At 37.7% G+C, this 22,267-nt stretch overlaps 1 protein-coding gene across 1 annotated transcript in view; it reads left to right on the forward strand.

The window, feature by feature from the left end:
• Nucleotides 1–1,455: 1,455 nt before the first annotated feature.
• Nucleotides 1,456–22,267, forward strand: part of smarca2 (SWI/SNF related, matrix associated, actin dependent regulator of chromatin, subfamily a, member 2) — a 46,028-nt gene continuing 25,216 nt past the window's right edge. The window contains exons 1-20 of the mRNA XM_026342552.1: nucleotides 1,456–1,578; nucleotides 3,571–3,835; nucleotides 4,089–4,218; nucleotides 4,661–5,041; nucleotides 5,466–5,567; nucleotides 6,869–7,121; nucleotides 7,978–8,104; nucleotides 8,627–8,800; nucleotides 9,269–9,442; nucleotides 10,057–10,227; nucleotides 10,958–11,008; nucleotides 12,223–12,353; nucleotides 13,745–13,802; nucleotides 14,118–14,215; nucleotides 14,390–14,537; nucleotides 16,004–16,167; nucleotides 18,208–18,274; nucleotides 18,373–18,483; nucleotides 20,713–20,955; nucleotides 22,115–22,228. Of these exons, the coding sequence (XP_026198337.1) occupies nucleotides 3,602–3,835; nucleotides 4,089–4,218; nucleotides 4,661–5,041; nucleotides 5,466–5,567; nucleotides 6,869–7,121; nucleotides 7,978–8,104; nucleotides 8,627–8,800; nucleotides 9,269–9,442; nucleotides 10,057–10,227; nucleotides 10,958–11,008; nucleotides 12,223–12,353; nucleotides 13,745–13,802; nucleotides 14,118–14,215; nucleotides 14,390–14,537; nucleotides 16,004–16,167; nucleotides 18,208–18,274; nucleotides 18,373–18,483; nucleotides 20,713–20,955; nucleotides 22,115–22,228 (2,931 nt within the window). The 5' untranslated portion in view covers nucleotides 1,456–1,578; nucleotides 3,571–3,601. The remainder of the gene's footprint in view (nucleotides 1,579–3,570; nucleotides 3,836–4,088; nucleotides 4,219–4,660; nucleotides 5,042–5,465; nucleotides 5,568–6,868; nucleotides 7,122–7,977; nucleotides 8,105–8,626; nucleotides 8,801–9,268; nucleotides 9,443–10,056; nucleotides 10,228–10,957; nucleotides 11,009–12,222; nucleotides 12,354–13,744; nucleotides 13,803–14,117; nucleotides 14,216–14,389; nucleotides 14,538–16,003; nucleotides 16,168–18,207; nucleotides 18,275–18,372; nucleotides 18,484–20,712; nucleotides 20,956–22,114; nucleotides 22,229–22,267) is intronic.

Genomic DNA, 22,267 nt, shown 5'->3' on the forward strand with positions numbered 1-22,267 from the left:
TATTCAAATGATCAGATGTCACGATGGACTACTTTGAATGTCTTACAAGGTCATCGCTTACACGTAGACAGATTGCAGTGAAACTTAGAATTTTAAATAGTACTGATCCATGGTAGCTTTTGCGTAACTGACTTCCATGTTCCAAATGTACTGGGACATGTCTAAACATGTGCTCATAGTTATTATAAAATTAAAATGTAGTTGTGTAATGTTGACGATGAAATGCACAGATATTATTTTCTCCAGCACATGCACCTTTCTTCTCGTCACTGTAAACACTGTAAATTGCCTTTAGATTATTTTTGTTGTGATTTGGCGCTATATAAATAAAATTTCATTGAATTAAAAAGCCTGACGTCTGCCAGTACATTTAAGATCTTGACATACAGTATCATAATCTTTAAATGAGTAATAATATTTATTTTAATTGATTTGCATAAGATACACTTTACACACAAATTATGAACTGTGCTCTGTAGAAAAAATTATAATTGCTCTGTCAAGTTAAAACAAACAAATATCCAGTAAACACAGGTTGATCTTTTCATAATGAAAACAAAGCAAAGTTTCTGATATCAGAAGGATGCAAATGTAACTTGACTAGACGTGTGGTTTATTTGCATGGCTTGCTTTGGAAACTTTACAAAGCTATCATCACACTTACTAAGTTAGTGCATGTAAATGCGGGCTAGAAATCAATCACTCCGGAGTTGGCATGTTTGTTTAGACGTCAGATGCCTGCGGTAGTTCATTACCTGCCAGGTGCTTCTGTGTGACAGCACAGAGCTGCTCAGGACACTGCACTTTAGCATCTGCAAGTCACTGCTGCCATCTTGTGATCAGTTTTTAGGACTGCACAGAGGAGCAACAACATTTTTCGTTTTGTATTTTTTACAATATTGTTGTCCCCAAATTAGTTGCCCATGTAGCCCTGCACAATGCTGACACTAATGACATCTCAACTGTACTTAAAATAGAAGCAGGTGCCTTTAACATTACTGTTCCTCGTAATCCTCCATACATCAGCATGACCAAGCATCCAAGTATCAAACTCCCATTTTAGCATCTGAGTGTCTACTGCTATATCAGTTATATATTTAATATTACTTAAATATTTATATATTAAGTATAATTTACCTGATAATATTCCTCCCTTTGCTGTTTATTGTTAGAAGGAGGAAGAGGATTTTGCACTAGCAGATCAAAACAGATGATCCTTGTTTGTTTTAATGGTACTTATCACAGCATAAAATATACAACATTGCAGCATTACTGTTACTGTTCATTAGTTCCTCAGGGTTCCTGGTGCTGTTCTGACTTGGGTTCTCTACTCCACCAGAAACTTACAGCACATCCAGAGACACGCCCAAGAGAGAAAATACCACGATTGACGTGCGATTCAGCCAATCGTTGTACAGATAGGCGGCATTTCCGGTGACATTGACAAATCAGCAATGGCGACACAAGAAAAACTTTCATATGTCACCAAAACAACATCTAGGGGGAGTGAACGTCACATTTTGAGGGAATATTGTCATATTTTCACCGAACTGTGGGCTGTTGCAGTTGAGTCGAAAGGTATGTTCGCTAGTGGCGTGTTGTATTTGACACCACTGGCATGTAGCTGCTCAGCGTACGGCTAGCTGTCCAAACTTTCTGACACGGACACAGACCGCTAGCTTGGAGAACCAGAGCGAGCGCCACTGTGCTAATGCTAACGTCAGCTAGCCGTTAGCCGATTTCAGTTTCCTAACGGTCGAGCGAAACTGACAGGCTAAAACGGAGCCGCTGTTTGCCGTTTCAAACCGAGTCCTCCTAAATTTAATACTGAAGTTAGCTTTTGCCAGTAGAAAAATGTCGCTAAGGTCATGTCGGGAGCTTGACTTTGATCGAAACTTTGAGTTTGTCTGCATATCCGTGATGGCCACCAGCTTCGGGGAAGCCATGATCCAATCACAGCTAGTTCCACAGAGTGATGTTTTTAAGCTAGGTTAGCTAGCTGACTGAAAACACTTAAAGATATAACGCGTATCCTAGCGTGGTTAGTGTTATGTAATCTGTATCGCACAATTGTATGTGTATATTATTGCTGATTAAGTAGCTTAGACTCAGGTTCAGTGTTTTTCAGCGCTCTTTAACGTTACTTCCCCTGGAAATGTGTTGACAGCATTGACACTAGTCGTTGCTGTGTTGACAGCGTAGCGTTACTTGACGTGTTGTGCGTTCACAGTAGCTGTGGCTCTGACGACAGTTCATAGTTTGATAAAGTGATCAGTCAGATTGATGCTAGAGTGACAGTGACAGCCACTGCAAAGGCATTTGTTTACGTGAAGTTTAGCAGTCCACGTAGTCAGTGCAGCTAACGTTTGGTCTGGACAGTACTGTGCAGAAGGTGCAGGCACTTGCAGTAAAGTGGATGCTTTTAAAATATTGTCATTACTGTTATAATTAATCACATAACTTAACACAAAGTGCAGTCAACAGAGAAAAACAACATTACATTTACATTTGGTGTGCACTACACATAGGTAGATTTGCCTAAATGATAACTTCCTTTTCTACTTGTAGAGAAACAAACAAGTTAACACTGTGACTTGAATATATTTTTTGTTTTTTTTTAACTGGACCCATTGCTTAGGCATCCTGATTTGTTTTAATACATTAGCATTGTACTTTTTGAATCCCTCTGTTAAAGCTATTCTCTTATTTGCCAAGGTTCTGGCACGGGGAATACAGATTAACTTGACTCTGATGTACTTATATAATACATATATAATACACTACCAAAGTCTGCTACATATAACAATACTAGTCTGATGCAAGTAAAAAGATGTAAAAGTAGAAACTTGGTGTCCGTATAAACTGCTGTGCAAACAGGCAAAAAGGTGTGAGAGCATTCAAACAATCAAGAGTTATAACAATCAAAACATACTGACGTACAAATTGATCACATGCCTTTCTGATGGATCTGTCATGGATAAATGTCTAATGTGCCTTAAACTTATATATTATGACTAATTTAATGTTCAGATTGCTGTTTTGTTTTCTTTTTTACGAGAATATACATTTAAAAATTAATTATGTCTTATCATGTACAGTTTGGTGATATGAAACACTGCTTATGATTTAAGAATTCTGTAAGGATTTTACCTTTATTGATGAGACAGAGAAATTGAATTGATTGCAACAAATGTCAATTAACGCTAGTCTGTGGAACATGTTAGAGTACCTAGGTTATCATGTCATGATTTATGTAATCTAATAATGGCAGAACAAAATGTATTTGTTGTTAAAATAATTTCATATTTTGTAAAAAACAGCAGAATAAATATTATGTAATTCTATGCAGTGATTAATGTAGTTGATTTCTATTGACACCACCACTGAGTTGGTTGATTTAACTTTTTTAAATCATGTATATAAAAAGAAACAGGTGTTATAGCTATATCAACAGTATACATAAAATATATAAAAAGTTAAAATACTAAATACAATCTTGAATCTTATGTTGGTGTTGGGCTTATATTATTTGCATGGTGTTAACATTATATTCTTCCTCTTTGTCCTTAGGCTGTCTGGTATCCTTCCAGCAGTTCTGTAGATGTCCACCCCTTCAGACACATCAGGTGGTATGTCTCATCCTGGCCCTTCTCCGGGGGCAGGTCTATCCCCTGGTCCCATCTTGGGCCCCAGTCCTGGACCAGACCCCTCACCAGGCTCTGTTCACAGTATGATGGGACCCAGTCCTGGACCTGGAACACCTAATGCACCTCATGGCATGCAGGGCCAGGGGCAAAGTGATTACTCTCAGGACAGCATGTATCCTATGCACAAGGTAAAATATGCATACAGTACTACTTTTAAGTATCTGTGAGTGTTGTGCCACAAAGAAAAGACAAATTATTTGTATTCTTTCTATTTATTTTGCAATATATTCACAATTCCTACCCTGCCTGTACCTTGTACCTAACTTTTGTAGATGTCGATTTCAGATTTGCATGAGAAATTATAGATTGGAGGGAAATAAGTTGTATGCTAAGCAAAAATTAATCTTTAACTTGCATCTTTTTTTTCTTATCTATTTATAGCCCATGGATGGGATGAATGACAAGACCATGGCAGACGCACTGCACTATGGTCACATAAAAGGTGTAGGGATGAGGTCTCTGCATAGTGGTATGGGGCCTCCTCAGAGTCCCATGGACCAGCACAGCCAAGGTATCTTCTTGCTTTTAAAATGACTGGTTTACTCATTTACATTTGTGGCTAGGCAACTAGGTTTTGCTCAGCAGTATCAGAAACATGATCATTACTTAAATCAGTGGTTCCCAACCCTTTTTTGCTTGTAACCATTAAAACAACCCCTATTTCTGCACTTATCTGCAGATTCTAAACTCATCAACCATATGGTAATTATTCTTTCTTAGGTAGTAAGTCTAAATAAGTTAAATATGTCTCATTGGTTGGAAGAGATAAAAACAAATCAGTCCTTAAGAAGAGCAAAGATTAAAGACTCACCTCAAAGAAGTTTGTGTATTTTCTGCTTTTGTATGTTAATAACCATCTGGCCCAATAGATTGCGTTACTACTTTACTACTGCTACTTTAAGGGTACTAAGATAGTTTTGCTTTTAAACATATTAAACTCCTTGTATATTTAGGATACATGTCCCCCCATCCATCACCCATGGGTGTCCATGAGCATGCTTCTAGTCCCATGTCTGGAGGTGGAGGTGCTGGAGGACCCACACCGCCACACATACCTCCTTCACAGTCAGGCCCGATGATGCCCATGGATCCACAAGGAGGCATGTCGAACATGGGGAGGGGACCTTCTGCTTTCAGCCCAGTCCAGCTCCAGCAGCTCAGAGCTCAGATTCTGGCCTATAAGATCCTCGGTCGTGGACAGCCTCTACCTGAAAACCTTCAACTTGCTGTTCAGGGAAAGAGGAGCCTGCCTACATTGCAGCAGCAGCAACCACAACAGCAGCAGCAACAGCAGCAGCAGCAGGGACCTGGTACTAGTCCTTACAACAGACCTGGTAAGAAGAGATGGTTATAAAGTATGGTCAAGATCAGAAATCAGAGCGTCCACACCTGAAAGCCAAAGTAACCTAGCATGAACAATGTGCCAAACTGCATTAAAGGGGCACGTGTAACTATGTCCAGGGACTTTCTAGAAACCTGCTAATATTAAGAAATATTGTGTAAACCAGTTAGTAGCAAAGCAATACAAAGATTTGCAGTTTTATAATTTTGATGATTACATACATGATGCAAAGATTAAATATTTAGCAGGAGATTGAGATATAATAATAACAGATAGTTTAGTTTACAAAAAACAACCAACAGACAACAAAATAAAAAACTGCAACTGTAGCTGCCATCCTGTCACAGGCTCACATGATCAGGCTCAGGAATAACCTTGCCTTTGAGTAATTGAGTATGAACTTGGTATTTTGACAGGTATGCCAATGGCTCCTATGGGTGGACCACAGTCAAGTCCTTGCCCAACCCCAGTAATGCAAGGACACAGTCAAAGTGCAGGGCCCAAGCCTTGGTCTGACGGTGAGTACTGTGTCGGTGTATTGTTGTGTGTAAGGTAGACCCGTTGCAATTTTAGATGAATCATAATTTTGAACTAAGGCTACTGGGAGTTACATTAGCTTTGACGTAGGATTCAGTTTTTCATTCCATACTTCATAATCCAGTGCGTGGGTTTTGAGACTGACCAGGATGTGCCTAGCTGTTTGATGTGCAGTCTTACATCAGATCCTCTTTGAAAGTGCACTAAAGTGAATTCTTTGAAGCTGCACAGGATAGAGTGGAAAAATGCTGCAATCTGAGGTTGACTGAAAATACACTGTAATAGCACTAAGATGCCTCATTATTTCCTGGTTCAGAGAGGAAATCTATACTGAAACCCAATTTAAACACATTGCTGGTCACCTGGTTGCTGGACACCTCCACCTGGATCATGATAATTATCTTCAAAACAACACACAAATTCTAAGTGGCAGACATACAATACCATCGCACTTGAGTAATTATGTGTAAATTTGGCAAAATAATGTAGTTATTAAATGCTTTGCTCAAAGCAAATGAGATGTCTCATTTGAGTTGTTGTTACCATTGTGACATTAAATATTTCATTCTTTTTAAAGCTTTTGAAGCAAGATTTTGCTCTTTTCTTTATAAATATTTGTTTATAAACATTATATCTGATGTGATGAAAGAATCATCTGTCATTAATATTAAAAGTTTGATCCACCTCTAGAGGATTTTGATTCACCTCAGCATCCACAACATCCACATTATTTGTATCTAGGTAGTGCTCACCCATACAAACTAGCTAACACTTTTGCGTGGTCTGTGCATCAGTCATGATGTGTTTGTGTCTGTTTGAGATGAAGCTGGGCACTTCTAGAAATTATATGCTGCAATAAATTCTACATGTCCTGAGGTACATGCATGTAAATCTTTAATAGCTTACTTTTTTCAGTCACTGAGATTGAAGGAGAAGACTACTGTAGAGTCTGAATTACAACTAGTAAAAAACAAAAACACCAGCAATTATTAAATCAAACTCATTACAGTTTTTAAAAGATCTAGTTATTTCTCCACAGGGGGAATTTGACCATATAGCTGAAAGTGGACACATTTCTGACCAGAAACCAGTGGGTAAATGTTAGTTTTGCTACAGATCTGTTTGTGTGTAACCCTGTGATAGACTGACAAGCTTGTAATGAGTGTTTCCAGGCTGATTGTCAGTTTAGTTGACATTGTTACTTGTTAGACAAAATGTGCACTGATACCAATATATTTGTATAAAACTAATATTTGCTCTTCTATGGATCTGTGGTCTCCAGGACAGGGTAGTGAAAATCAAGCCAGCGCTCAGAAGCACCTTACTCCTACTCCCAGTGGACGCCCATCCCCTGCACCACCTCAGGCAGCTGCTGCACCATCTGGTCCCATGCCAGGCAGTTCAGCGACCCCTCAGCCTCCTGGACAGCAGGTGTCCCCCATGCTCCAAATGCAGCAGAAGCAAAACCGCATCACACCAGTCCAGAAGCCCCAGGGCTTGGACCCAGTGGGGATCCTGCAGGAGAGGGAGTACAGGTATTCATCACCCATTTCACACTAGTGCCATTAAACCCATTTCACACTAGTTCCATTAAACAGTACTGTATGACAAGGACATGTTGTCTCATACACACACACAGTTTCAAAAATAATTAGTGTCTCAGCATGGAACCTCTCATATCTCAAAAACAGAGCCACCACCAGCGTGGCATTCACAAAACTACATGATCATGAACACCTCCTCAATCAAAAACTGAGAAATTATAACCTTGTAAAACTAGAATTCAATGCTGAGGTTCTGTATAGGATTGTATTGTATTGTACATGTGTATCAAATAAAGTAGCCAGTGACTATTAGTTTCAAAGACAGATGTAAATAAGTCCTGTACTCACCTAGTGCAACATTTTGTAACTACCTGGGCAACAGAAGAAAAAGACAGTCTTTTCAATATATGTGAATCAAATTCATTTAAGAGGAAACATTTTGAGTGGATTTCTAAACATAAACTTCCCTGGTCAGAACAAAGCTCAATTCTAATACCTTGTCCGTTCAGGATCCAGTTGGGTATAGTACACACAGACCTGACCTTACCCAGCCCAACTCATCTGAACAGAATTTGGACCAAACTTAATTTCAGTCCTTAGATAACAGACGAAGCTGTGTCAGGGTAGACTTTTGATCTTTGTAACGTTCATAACACTACTCTTTTACATTTAATCATCACCACTTCAACATGTCAGAAAGCTTGGCTTAATTAATTTAAAAGAGATTATCAATAATCAATAAATACCAGACAACAAATGTTAATTACTTACGTTATTTTTAATATTTCTAACATGTTCTAGACCAGTTTGCTACTGTTTGACTCTGTGTCCTTTTAATATTTTTCAGATTGCAGGCTCGGATTGCACATCGGATCCAGGAACTGGAAAGCCTACCCGGCTCCCTCCCTCCTGACCTGAGGACCAAAGCCACAGTGGAGCTCAAGGCACTGCGTCTACTCAACTTCCAGCGGCAGGTAAACAAAAGTTGCCGTGTTTAATGTTCTTTGTCACTGCACAAATGGAAATTCATCTTTATGTACTATTTTAGGACAGGCTCACCTAAAAGGGTTGAAAGTGCTATATCCTTTTTATAACCATCAAGATAAGTTGTTTGCAAATTTAGTTTCAAGTGACATAAAGACATGTAAGATTAAAAAAACAAAAAAAGATTTGTAGGAGATGTTGGACTCAGTCTGGCCAATTTTATACTTTTTTTTGCCAACATAGTCACTTAATTTCAGGTGGATTGAAAATTAGTGCATCACCAGGCCCTCCAGACTTAATGGTCTTTATTTTAAGGTTTAAGATTTAATGTTTTAGGCCTTTTTGGCTGTAATTGGCAGTGACAGGGCAGCTGGCACAAAGGAATGCACACTAGTAATATTTTTGTATGACATTCAGAAGGAACCTCTCAATTATATACTTTGTTTTGTTTAACGTCCAGTAAACAGTATTGGTAAATCTAGTTTTTATGTGTAACCCCTGCATATATCTAGCTGAGGCAGGATGTGGTGGCATGTATGAGGAGAGACACAACCCTGGAGACAGCCCTCAACTCAAAGGCATACAGGCGCAGCAAGCGGCAGACGCTGAGAGAGGCACGCATGACGGAGAAGCTGGAAAAGCAGCAGAAACTTGAACAGGAAAAGAAGCGCAGGCAGAAACATCAGGTGAGCCACATTAAAAAATGTGTTTAAATTAATATAGGGAACATTACAGGTATGGCTTAAGAACAAATTGTGTATTTACCAGTATAATAACATTGAAGCTTTAGAAACATCATAATTACTAAGAATATACTTGTGAGTTGTGTATACTCCACATACTCCACTAATGCTGCAAGAAAACCTTGAAACTTTCACTAAAAACAGAAAAAAAAGATTAAAATGAGAAAATGCCAGAATTGTTGACAGCCGTCTTGGATGTTGACAGCCCAAACAGCTTTCAGTTCTGTTTGGTTGCTGAAAACAAGACAGCAGCATCAGTCAGCCCCTGCATGTTGAAATCCATCTAAAGTCTATAACAAACTGACAAAGAAAGTGGAGTCTGGAATCACAGGGCTTAATGACTTTTTTCTAGTGTGCCACTGTGGTGAAATAGTAACGGTACTTCAACTAGTTTTGTAACATATTTTTCAGGAGTATCTCAACAGTATCCTTCAGCATGCTAAAGATTTCAAAGAGTATCACCGCTCAGTCTCTGGTAAAATCCAGAAACTCACCAGGGCTATTGCCACCTGGCACACCAACACCGAGCGTGAACAGAAGAAGGAGACTGAGAGAATCGAAAAGGAGCGTATGAGAAGACTTATGGTAAGAACATTAAAATTGAAAACTAAGTAAATTTCTTCATAACTGTCTCTCCCTATAATGTAGATTTCACACTAATCTAAAGCACATAACAGTTTTAGCTTTTACAGCAGTATGTCCCAGCACAGGCTGTATTTGTATAATGATTTGTTATAAATAAAAACTAGAATTCACTGTCCATCACAAAAAGAAGCAGCACATCCTCTTATATTTTTCAGCTCTATGTTCTCTGGCACCTGCCTCATTATTTAAGAACTGCCCTTTTGAGGTTGGCAACCAGAAAAACACAAATATAATATAATAATGTAGTTTTTCTGCTTCGTGTTCACAGTGAGAATTTCTGGAGCTTTGTTGTTAGTGTGATTAGTCTGTCATGACAGTGATTAAGAAGTAGTATTTAAGATGGATAGCTGGCTGATAACTGATTCCTTTATTAGTTTCAGTAATATGATATCTTGGTTTGATGCATTATCACACCACAGTTGCACTAATTATATAAAGCATAGATCAGGCATTGAATCAATAGTATCTGAGCTGCAGATAATTGTGCATACTGTTATCCTGAAGAAGCTCCAGTTCTCTCCCACCATTAACCCCCGTCACCATCTGTCACCCAGGCTGAAGATGAGGAAGGTTACCGAAAACTAATTGACCAAAAGAAAGACAAGCGCCTGGCCTACCTGCTGCAGCAGACGGATGAGTATGTGGCGAACCTCACCACGCTGGTGTACGAACACAAAGCTGCCCAAGCTGCTAAGGAGAAAAAGAGAAGGAGAAAGAGAAAGAAGGTGATTTAGCACAGGATTTTTTCTTTTCCTTTAAGGTTTTTACTTTATATTGCTGCTGTTCTGTAGTTTTCCAACAGTGTAGTGGTCCATATCTCAATACCAATAAAAATACAGACAAAATTCAGGCCATGTAACATTATATAATGTTAATCAACCTTCCTTCCTCCACATTTAATGTCATCATTAGAGTCACGGTTTGGTATTGTCCAAGATAACATAACCACCTTGGGATCTAAAGTGATTAAAGAGTCTCACACTAAGTGACGTAATGGGCTATGAACTTATATCTAATCTAAACTTATAAGTATAATTTTTGACCAAAATGGACACCTGCAGACTTTCATCCATTCTCAATATCTGGTCTGAAATCCGTGACACTCATATCAGCCTTGAGCGCTTTTGGTCTAACTGCATACTGTGGGGTGCATGTGATGATGACTCTGAGAAGAGAATTATTAGAAAAATTATTTCAGCAGCTACACAAGCAAGCACAATACAGTGTACCTTAGATGAGTGTTGATAATGTCCTTTGTAACTTCTGTGTCAGGTGACCTTGCCCATAGACTAAAAGTATGCCATCAAAAACAACTATTGTGGAGCCATCATTACGTAGAGTATAGGATTATATGTGCTGGAGTTATCTATACTTCATATATACCTTGTTTTGATATAGGATAATACAATTCGTACTGATATGTGAACTGAATGAGTTTATGTACTTGATGTCTAGAAGGTGGATGGAGATGGTGAAGGCACTAGTGCCATTGGACCTGATGGAGAGGTAAGCCGCAGTACTTTACTGTATTTCTATCTTGACAGACACTACAGAAAATTATTTTTAATGTAATTGTGTCCTCTCTTCTCTTAATATAATTAAATTTTGTGACATTAGCTGCTCTTCTACTTTGACTGATACTTGTGGTTGCTGTGAATCCAAATCTGCACTTTACCTTTGTCCTCGAAATGTTTTCTGGCAGAAATAAAAAATCTCAACGTCAGATCAAACAAACAGTAATTATGCTTTCAGAGACTGAAAGAACAAAAAAAGTACCCTGGGTAATAATACAGCTGAAGCAAATCAAATACCTTGTAAATAATGCAACAAAAGCAATTAGAGCTCTACAGTGTTTGTTTTCATTCACAGATTCCCACAGATTATAATTGCTCTCTCCACCTCCTTCTTCTGTCAGAAAGAAGTTTGCTAAGGCCTTGATAGCCAATTTTGCAAGAAACACTCATTAATCATCCTGCGATTGTTTCTCTTTAAAGGGAGCTTTGAAAATGTGAATGTTGGATTCTAATTAAAGGGGTGATTGAAATTGGGATTTATGATTCATTCATTTATTATTCAAATTAATTTAAATAGATAAATTAGCAAGGACACAAGGTGCACTTGTTTTGCACCCATATTCACAGAACATGAGTCTATTCTGTAAAGATTGTGTATTCATTTGTGCGCCCTTTCACTCATGCTCTCAGAGAAACAGAATTACGCAAGTTATTGAGAGTTTTATCAGTTTATCATAATTATGCCATTTCCATGTAAATTGATCAACATCTGCCATACAAATTATTTTAAACTATATCGCCTTTTACCACAACAAATCTATTAGCACTGATGAAAACATTGTGTTTTATGATTGTCACAGATTTTTGTCAACTTGCACTTCAGTCTGTACCCCAGACGTTGAACAGTCATTAAGAAAAAGCAATGGCACTGTAATTGTAATTTCTGCATAAACTGGTTATGACAGGTGATTTTAGAAACACTGTGTTTGTTGATATTTGTAACTTTGATGAAGATCAGATCACATTTTATGACCAATTAGTGCAGATAACTAGAAAAATGGGAACAGTGACAATACATTTTCTTTCCTCTATAAAAGACCACATTTTGTTCTGTTCACAAAAACAATAATGTACATTGCAACAACATGAATTCAGTTTTAATTTGTGTGTTAATTTTTCCTTGTGGATTATTTTTTTGTCCTGCAGCCCATGGATGAGAGCAGCCAAATGAGTGAGCTGCCAGTCAAAGTGATTCAGACAGAGACTGGGAAGGTTTTGCAGGGAACGGATGCTCCTAAATCCAGCCAGCTGGAGGCTTGGCTTGAGATGAACCCTGGGTGAGAAGGCACATTATTTCACAGTAACTCTTTGTAATTAAAGTGATGTTGTTGTTTGTCTTTCTGCTGGTTACACTTTTTCTGTTCGGCTAGGGTGACTGTTATGTAATGCTTATTCCAGCTTCCTTATTGTTATGGCTTAATAACTAAACACTGTTACGAATGCTAGAAACAACAGTGTTGAACTAAGCACTTAACAATCAACTCCCATCTTGAGTTGTTGAAGCTGACACAACCAAAATGGTCATTCAATCAGTAGCGCCTCTGAAATGTAACTCTTTAGAGAACTACACCATGGAAAATTAACAACCCATACCTGAAACAGCAGGAACCCTTAAGGTCTTGGCCTTAGGCTCTGTGTCCTTTCGTATCTCACACAGTCACACAATGCATTGTTTGTGTCAGCTTTTGTGTTTGTATGTGTGTGGCTGAGAAGCAAACTGCAAAACTTTGTCCATTAAGGAAGAAGCCATATATTAATGCAGTCCATTACCATTTTAGAAATATATCATTAAATGGGCATGGTGACACTGGGACTATCATTGCTGTTTTTATGCTGTGTTTCCCGGTGCAGAGTGCAGGTTTTTCACATTTACATGTAATTGCTCAAATGTCACTATTGTTACACTAATGGAATAGGAGCATCACCTGCAATAGGAGATTGACAGAGAGCAGCAAAAACAGGGTAGACGAGACTGACACCAAACCAGCTCCCCAGAGTCAGATGTGTCCTTCAAAAAAAGACCAACTCTCTTGAAGGACACACCAGCAGCTGCTGGTCCTTTACACTCTCTCTCTGCTCTGTATAATCAAAAAACATAATTTCTGAACTTTTTTTAAAAGCTTTGTCCAGCTTTTGGTCATTATAACCACAAACCACCATAAAAACAACTCACTCATGAATTTGGAAGTCCTTTTTACCCCCAGAGTTACCTGGAATTTAATGTCAAATATTTAATATTGCAGTTAACAACACAGCTGATTTTCTGAATGACAATATCTCCAGTATATTGAAAAACACATTCTTGCAGAGCTTAAATAAACATTTCCTGCATTATTTATTGCTGTGTTTACAGTATTACAAACCATCTATTGCATTTATTCTCACTGATGATACAATGATCTTAGATTTGTTAGCATCTCCTTAGAAGTGTGGAAATGTAGAATGTTGAAGCTAATGAAAAAGGGGACACTATAAGGTACATTTCCTGCTAAGATTGAGTAAGGAATTAATGAGACGGATCCCCAGAAAGGTAATAAACTTCTCCCGTGCACAGCTTCTTGTTATGGGATGAAATTTGTGGCGGGGGTGCACTAGGTGTATATTATGGTTTTGTGTGATCCAGAGTTTATTGCAACTGTAATTTGTATTTTGTCTTCCTGAAAACCAGGTATGAAGTAGCCCCGCGTTCAGACAGCGAGGAGAGTGGCTCAGAGTTTGAGGAGGAGGTCAGTGACTTTCTCATGAATTAAATCTCACAGTAGAGGATCCGAAATGAGCCTCCCTCCCCTACAACACTTCAGATCCTTAAAATGTAGAGCATTAATAGATAGATCATTGAGATCTCTTTCAGACTTCTGTATGTGCAACACACACTCAATACATCAAAATCCAGCAGAGGGCTGTAGATGAATGCACTTTACTAATGCTATGATTTTATTTTATTTTTTTTTACCATCAGAGCTACTACAGTGATCTGTCTGTGCTGTTATTATTATATGAAGTGTGCTCTAAATCATGTATTATCAACATTGCCTTATAAGGAGGAAGAGGAGGTGGCCAAGACAGAAACAGAGGAGAAGAAGATAATCGATGCCAATGGAGATGAAGTGACTGTGAAGGCTGCCAAAAACATCATTGAGTATAATATTTCTTCTCACTCAGTAGATGATGTATTAGACAGTAAATGCTTCAGTCCTTGACTGTGTTGTTTGTGGTATTGCTATAAGATACGTTAAAAGTTTCTGGCTGTCCACAAGCTGAGCTCCTGAATAACAATTTTTTAAATTTTTTTTTATATCCACCACAAATTCAGGTCAGCTAAACAGGATGTGGATGATGAGTACAGTGTTCCTACTGGGCAAACCAGCTCCCAGTCTTACTATGGTGTGGCCCATGCCGTCATTGAGAGGGTGGAGAAACAGTCATCACTGCTCATCAATGGCATGCTCAAACAGTACCAGGTATGAACATTTTCACACATTTACCTATGCTCCCTCTTATTTTGTACTCTTCTGCAACACCCTTTCACTTTTTTTTTTGCTCAAGTGTTTGAATTGTTATTTTAGATTAGCTATTATTTTTATTATTTTTATTTTTTTAATTATTTTTTAACCACCATAATTTAAATTACTTTGAAATGTCATGGACATTGAACAATTATTTTAATTAACTATTTTTATTTCACTTTTTTTATTATTATTATTATTATTTTTATTACTTATTCTAAACCTTTAACAACACAACTCATAAATACAAAAATCAATTTTGGTGCCTTTTTTTGTTAATATTGGAAAATAAAATGTCCTGAACTAACTACCAAAGAGGGGATTTAAAATGGCCAACAACAAAAACATTCAATTACAAGTATGGCAACTGAATGCTCAGTCATGTTAGCCAAGCTTAATGAGAGCTGCCTGCCTTCTATGATACACCCGCATTGTTCTCCAGCATGAGGCTATAAGCTTGTCTGCACTGTGGTGGAGATGCCAGTGAGAGATAGTATATTACTAGAGAGAGGGATCTGGTAATTGGGTGCTGCTCACATTTTTTTTTCTTCCAATCTGGTTGTAGTCCTTGCACCCCTCTGATTTATGGTGTGTCAGACTTTAAATGAGATAGGATTGCAGCTCCTTGGGGAAATTGGAAAGACTTCAACTGTATAGCAGTTGGTTCAGTTGTGATCTGTGTATCAAACATGAACTGTCAATAAAATTTTTTTTTGTTAGTTTTAGCCACAAGTAGTCCTTTTTCTCTGGAACATCTATAACTAACACAGCTAAGAAGGCAAACCCAGTTGAGGCATGTTAGAATTACTTGATATAAATAAAAAGTGAGATCAAAGTGCATTTGCAAAGCTCACTGCAAGAAACATCAGTTTAGTTTTTCTAAATGCATGTATAGATATGTGCAGATACAAGCCCGATTTTCAGAAGAGGATTTTCTGAATTTCAATAAAACATCTGTGATGTGTCAGTTTGCTTAAACTTTTATTTATCTGACAAATGTACAAAGCAAAGATTTTAACAGTTTTCACTGACCAACTTTTTCACTCATAAAAGGGTGGGATGGAGGCGCGTTTACCACTTTGTTACATCACATTTTCCTTTTAACTACAGTTATTTGGAAATGTACAGAGGCAGAAGAACCACATTTAAATGACCATTCAGCTGAACGTAATAGGGGAAATTTAACAACAAAGAGCAGCATATTGTGTATGTAGTCATCAGGAGCTCTACAGATTCTTTCTTTTGATATTCACACTGTCATGCCACTTAAAATGATTTGTGACAATGATTTGTCTCTTTGACATGCAACATCCATGTTCCTGATCTAGTTATGATTTTCTTGTTTTTTATGTATGAGGAAGAACAAATAGTTTTCAAGTGGATAGACTGATAATTTCTCTCTATTTCTCTGTGCTATCTAGATCCAAGGGCTCGAGTGGATGGTTTCCCTGTACAACAACAATCTAAATGGCATTCTGGCTGATGAGATGGGCCTTGGCAAAACCATCCAAACCATTGCACTTATCACCTACCTGATGGAGCACAAGAGGCTCAACGGTCCCTATCTCATCATCGTTCCCCTCTCGTCAGTACTGCTCAGCTGACATCCATCCTGGCTCTTATCATGCAACGTTATCATACACTGAAATATTTTCAGGCAAAGGCCGATGTGCACAGTGTTTAAAATTACTCGAGGAAAAATATTTTGATTGAAATACTCAGCCTTATCAGTTTACTTTACTAGATAGCATCGTGGCTATAACAGGGAACAGAGAAGTCTCGGATTAAACACTGATGCACCTGTTTGCTCAAATGAAATTCAAGTGTCAGGTGTCCTCACTCTTCTGACTGCAGGAAATGATGAGTCAAAGTTAACGGCAAACACAAACTGTCTCTAAAACAGCAGTGAAGTATGCCTAACACTTGCTAAAACAAGCAAGAATAATGTAAATATAGTTAAAAAATGGCTACACATAGACAGTTACATTAAATCTTCTGTAATGAGTTTGAGCACACACAGGATAGACCCTCAGTAAGCTCATTAACATGAATTTATCTGCAGTGTTTGTATTGACAAGACATCTCCAGACAGCTTGAGACATTAGATAGATAACCGTTAACTTCCAGCAGGGACAAACTGAATAAAGTAGACTTTGCATCTCGTAGTTTGAGATATGTCTTCCGACAACTTGTTGTTTTGCACATTGTAATAACTTGTTTTCAACAAAGTAGACATTTCATGTTCCAATTGAACTGCATACTTGTAACATTTAGTGCAGAACTTGTTTACTGAGAACAGACACAACTGCAAAGATAGATCTTCAGATTTTACGAGTTAATATCGGTTCATTCAAATAAAAATCACGATTCATTGGAAAATTAAAAGATTTTTTTCTTCTTCAGCCCTAGTCAGAATTATGTTTCACTGTTTCCAGACAAAACCTAAACTGACCTTCTTAAATACTTCAAACTAATACTAGCCTAACAACATCAATGGTACAAACATTCCGTAATAGCCGGTGTTACATTAGTACTGCCTTTATTCAAATATACTAGACATATGTTGGTATTAATACATTAGTTAAATGTTTAGTCCCCAAGTATTACATGACTTGACTATATAATCTTTTATTAGGCCCTGCATTAAAGTTAGCGGCACTGTTTGGAATGCACAAAACATGTAACTTATAATAACAAATATAAGCATATACTCAAAAACTGCAACCCACGAAGTTTATTCTCGAGCATAAATTAAACAGCTGTTTTTATGCAAATATTCTCTATTTTCTTTTCTTGAGTTTTAGATGAAGCATGAGAATGTCTTCAGTCATTTGTTCAGCTTTAGAAAATGTGTAATTTCGCTTGCTATTCTTCCACCCTTCAAGTTTTTCAAACACATCCACACAGGCCGCTTGCGAACAGCAGGAGACTGTCTCTCTGTGGTGCACCAGAGAACAGCTGTTTGTAGTTTCAACCTATAGCTCCAAAATAATATGTGAAGAATAAAAGTGGGTAAATGCTCCAGGTCTTTAGAGATCCTTTAACAAAGCAGCTGAAAGCACCCTCCCTACTCTCATATTTGTCTTTTATATGTAAAGTTAATGAAAAACTGAGATGTAACTCCCAGTTTCACAGTTCACCTGATTAGTGATTATTTACAGCAGGTGTTAAGAAGTTTGAATTAACTGTGTTTTTGTTTTTTATTTTTGGCAAAACCCATTTTCATTATTTAGGGGTGTGCTGCTTTTTGGACTCAAACTGAGCACAGCAGAGGCTTAAATTTAAGGCCAGTGCCACTGTGTTAAATGTGCCTGGGGAACCTACTTTTGAACACGGCCCTTTTCAAGAATAGTCTCTCATTCTGAGCTGTAATTTATTTTACCCATGGGAAAGCTATTGTACTTTGCTGCTGCGAAGGATTTTCTTTCTGTTTATCTTTGAAATTATGTCTGAACCTTAATGATGGACTTTTTAATGAGCACTCTGCCTTTTAAGGCATTATTTCTCGCATTACTCTTGCTCTACTTTTTATGTTTCAGCTATTCTCAGCTCAATGTCTCTGTAAGTGCTCTGAATTCAGAACACTATCTTACATGTGTGATGGTTGTTGATTTCTTTTTTCCAGGACTTTGTCAAACTGGGTTTATGAACTTGATAAGTGGGCCCCCTCTGTGGTCAAAATTGCTTACAAGGTAAGAAAAAAAGTCTCTTTTTTCATCTAGGACTTTCTGATTTCTTTTGGCAGTTTTACAATGGAAAACTGAGTTTTTTTGTTTCTCCCACATGGAAGGGCACCCCTGCTTTGCGCCGTGGGCTCGTGCCTCAGCTTCGCAGCGGGAAGTTCAATGTCTTGCTGACCACCTATGAATACATCATCAAGGACAAACACATACTTGCCAAGGTGAAAAAGATCAAAGCTTTGTGCAGATTAATATGCTCTCTGACTGACTCACACACACACTGTCTCTCAAGTTTCCAACCAAATTCAGTTGAGGTTTTAACTAAACCAACATGCATGGTTCCATGTGAATTGGGAAAAAGAGGATAGGAGAGATGACATAATTAAGAGAGCACCACTCAAACCTCAAATGAGCAAAAACCATTGGGAAAATGTGATGAAAATATTACATTCATATTTGTTCCATGTGTTACTTTAAGGAATGTTCAGATATTTTTGTCTCCAGCTATTTTTCATCTTTCAGACGTTCAAGTCACATCCTTCATTTGCATCATGATTCATTGACTAAGTCTGTTTCCGCTGTACTTTGTTACACACACTTTTCCACCTCAACCAAATATGAAACCCTGTTTTGATATATTTCTCTTTCTTTCTGTATTTAAAATCCAAAACAGGGTGCTTTTTGAATGCTTTGTCAAAATAGAAAATGTGCATAAAACGGTTGGATGGAAATTCACTCTCAGACACACAATTACACTCAGAGTATATTACATATTTTTTTACAGATTTGTGCTATTTTAACAACTTAACAATGTTCAGATCTTTTATTATACTTTTAATAATCAGTGCTAATGGCAGAGCTTTCACCACACAAGTACCAGAACTTTAGTTTTCTAATTATTATTCATTGTTGGAGATTATTTCATTCATCGAACATCTTCTGTACTTTTGTAACAGTGAGCCTGTCTGTGGATCTTTCAGGGACATACAGCAACACAACATTGTAATCATCCATAAATAAACTTATAGACAAATGGTAGCATTATTTAAAAAAACTTAACACTAGTTTTGATCTTTAAAAGGTGTAAAGTGATCTCTTTACCTTAGTTTAACCTTCAGTTAAACCTTTGCTGTTGCACTCTGTTGATTAGAGTTCTCAGGAAGACATCAGAACAGTGCACTGCAGTAGTCGATCCTACTTGTAATACATAAATGCACATGTTTCTTAGTATCTTAAGGAGAAAAAGTCTGATGTTAATAGAACAACACAGGTTAGATCAGATCTATAAAATACAGCTATCATTAGGTCTCTAAAATAAATAGAAACCCAAAGTTTCTATTTATGCTTATATTTCGGTCAATTCAATGATATTGAAGTGCCATTAAGTTATTTTCGGGGGTATAAGATTTGCCTTTTGAATTTACAATGCATTTATTTGTCTACACAGTGGGGGCTGGTAAATCATTTAGCTTTGTATTTATGTGCTTTGGTTATGTGCGCTTTAAACACTGAACTCACACATACAAATTTATCAGGCTACAGGTTCTCCACATGAAGGAGCTCTTTGGTCATTGTGAGACTAGGTCTACTCATAATATTGTGTGCCAGCTAAAGAAAGGTGTTAGTTTCAGTGTAGACATTTGAGGTTTGTGTTCAAAGATTAAAGGGTAACTCTTACACATAAGGATTGAGACGAACATTTTTATCACAAACCCTGATATATAAAGTGGAGGGTAAGCTTTGTAAAAGTGGGCAACTGGGAAGGATGAGGGTCTAATGAAATATATGTGATTGCAGAAATTAAATTTAGTATTTAGAAATCTGTTGTCGTTAGTGTGTGGTCACCTAAAAATACCAACTGCTGCATTTTCTTTATGTTAGAATGAGCATTGTATATTTACATAGGGAACGGGTCTCCTTTCATGGAGGCTGCCATGTTTCTACAGTTGTCCAGAACAGACAAACTGGACACTAATTTCAGAAAGAGAGGCACGTTTTGCTTGAAATTGGTGATACTTGAGTTAGAATTATATTTGCTATCTTTCACAGAAGCTACGGCCTACAGTCTTACATAGTCAATAGGTTAACAAATGCAGGATCTAAATATATATAGTGCAGTCTGGAAGTAATGGAATGAAGATTTTTATAAAATCTGTATATCTGAGTGAAGTTAAGACTTTGGAACAATCTTTGTTCTATTACTTATTAACCTGACTGTATATATTTAGACACTGCATTTAGCATTAGCATAGTAATTTCTTGCATAGGAAATAGGAGCAGGAATAAAAAACATTTGAATGCAGTAATTTGTTGTGTCCTGGGGATAGTAAGAGTAGGAAATCAACATTGTCAGCATCCACTTCTGAGTGCCTATTGAGATGAAACATACGTCAGATGCAAATTTGGGCATGGTGTGTTTGTGCTTTAATAAGCCTTCTCGCACTTAACAGATTCGTTGGAAGTACATGATTGTGGATGAAGGGCACCGCATGAAGAACCACCACTGTAAGTTGACCCAAGTGTTGAACACCCATTATGTAGCTCCCCGCCGCCTCCTCCTCACCGGTACACCGCTACAGAACAAGCTGCCTGAGCTTTGGGCTCTGCTCAACTTCCTCCTGCCCACGATCTTCAAAAGCTGCAGCACCTTTGAGCAGTGGTTCAACGCACCATTCGCCATGACAGGAGAGAGGGTGAGCACTGGAAGAAACAGCCTAGAATCTTTAGACTGAAATATTATTATTTTGTAAATGTTCTTCTGTTTTTGCACTTTTCATATTGTAGTTGTGGGGTTTGTATTGAGTACCAGAATTACTTGGTGTTCTAGACTTTTCAAACTATTTTCTAAATACTTTTAAATCTGAGAATTGTCTGATTCTGAATGTTTTAAGATGATTTGAATAATTGAAATAGAGCCAAGCTTGTTTATAAACCAGCATCATTGTTAGCAACTCAGGGGTGCTACACTATGAAATCTTTCTCTTTTGTTTTCCCACACATATTGGTAGAGCTGTTCTCTCTGCTCACAGAAGGTCACAGTAGGTTGAGACGTCCATCCTCAGACAGCATCCAGGATGAGGCTGAGGGAATATATACACTAGTTTGCTGCAAAAAAATAGGAAATCCTTTTTTTAAGCATCAGTCAAAGCAGCTAAAATGAGAAAAAACAAGATGTAAAATGTGCTGCTTCTGCCACTTCACATTAAGTCATATCGCTCCTCAAACATTCAACCTGCAGGTTTAGTTGAGTAGTTTAAATTGTGGCAGACAAGTCACTTCACAAGAAAAATACAAATAGAGTCAACATTTAGGGTCACCGTCACTCCCCACCACTCATTGTGTTTATTCTCTGTTTACCTTTGCAAAACTTTTGCAAAGCACATTTTTGGAATATTTCAAAGTGTGGAATGTTTGGAACTATTTCTACCAGCTCACAGTCTGACACCTTGTTACGCTTTGCACATCAATGAGTGCAACAGCATGAATGTAGCCAGTGGCTACATTGCCTCACCCTCATATATGCATCCTTTGCTCATGCATGATACAAACGAAATGGAAACCCAGTCACACTTTACCACATAGCAAACACTGCTCAGAACTTAGAAAAATATATATAATAATAATTCCATGATTTACATGAAGTATAATGTTTACTGTGAAATTAAACATGGGATTTGTGACATTAATAACTAACGTGTGTAAGTTGGCAAGAATTTATGGGAGACTATCGGAACCTCCAGAAGGAGGACAGAACTTGCATTTCCAGTTTGTAACATGACATATTGTGCTTTCAGTCTTTGTTGCAGATCCATCAGACCCTTAACTGTCACATTTACTTGATGATGTGTTTAGGTTGACCTAAATGAGGAGGAGACCATTCTGATTATTCGGCGTTTGCATAAGGTGCTCCGCCCCTTCTTGCTACGTAGACTGAAGAAAGAGGTGGAGTCTCAGCTTCCAGAGAAGGTGCGATCAAGACCAAACATCTCAATTTTGATTGAGTGT

The sequence above is a fragment of the Anabas testudineus genome, chromosome 9 (assembly GCF_900324465.2).
Source record: "Anabas testudineus chromosome 9, fAnaTes1.2, whole genome shotgun sequence".
NCBI classification, from domain to species: Eukaryota; Metazoa; Chordata; class Actinopteri; order Anabantiformes; family Anabantidae; genus Anabas; species Anabas testudineus.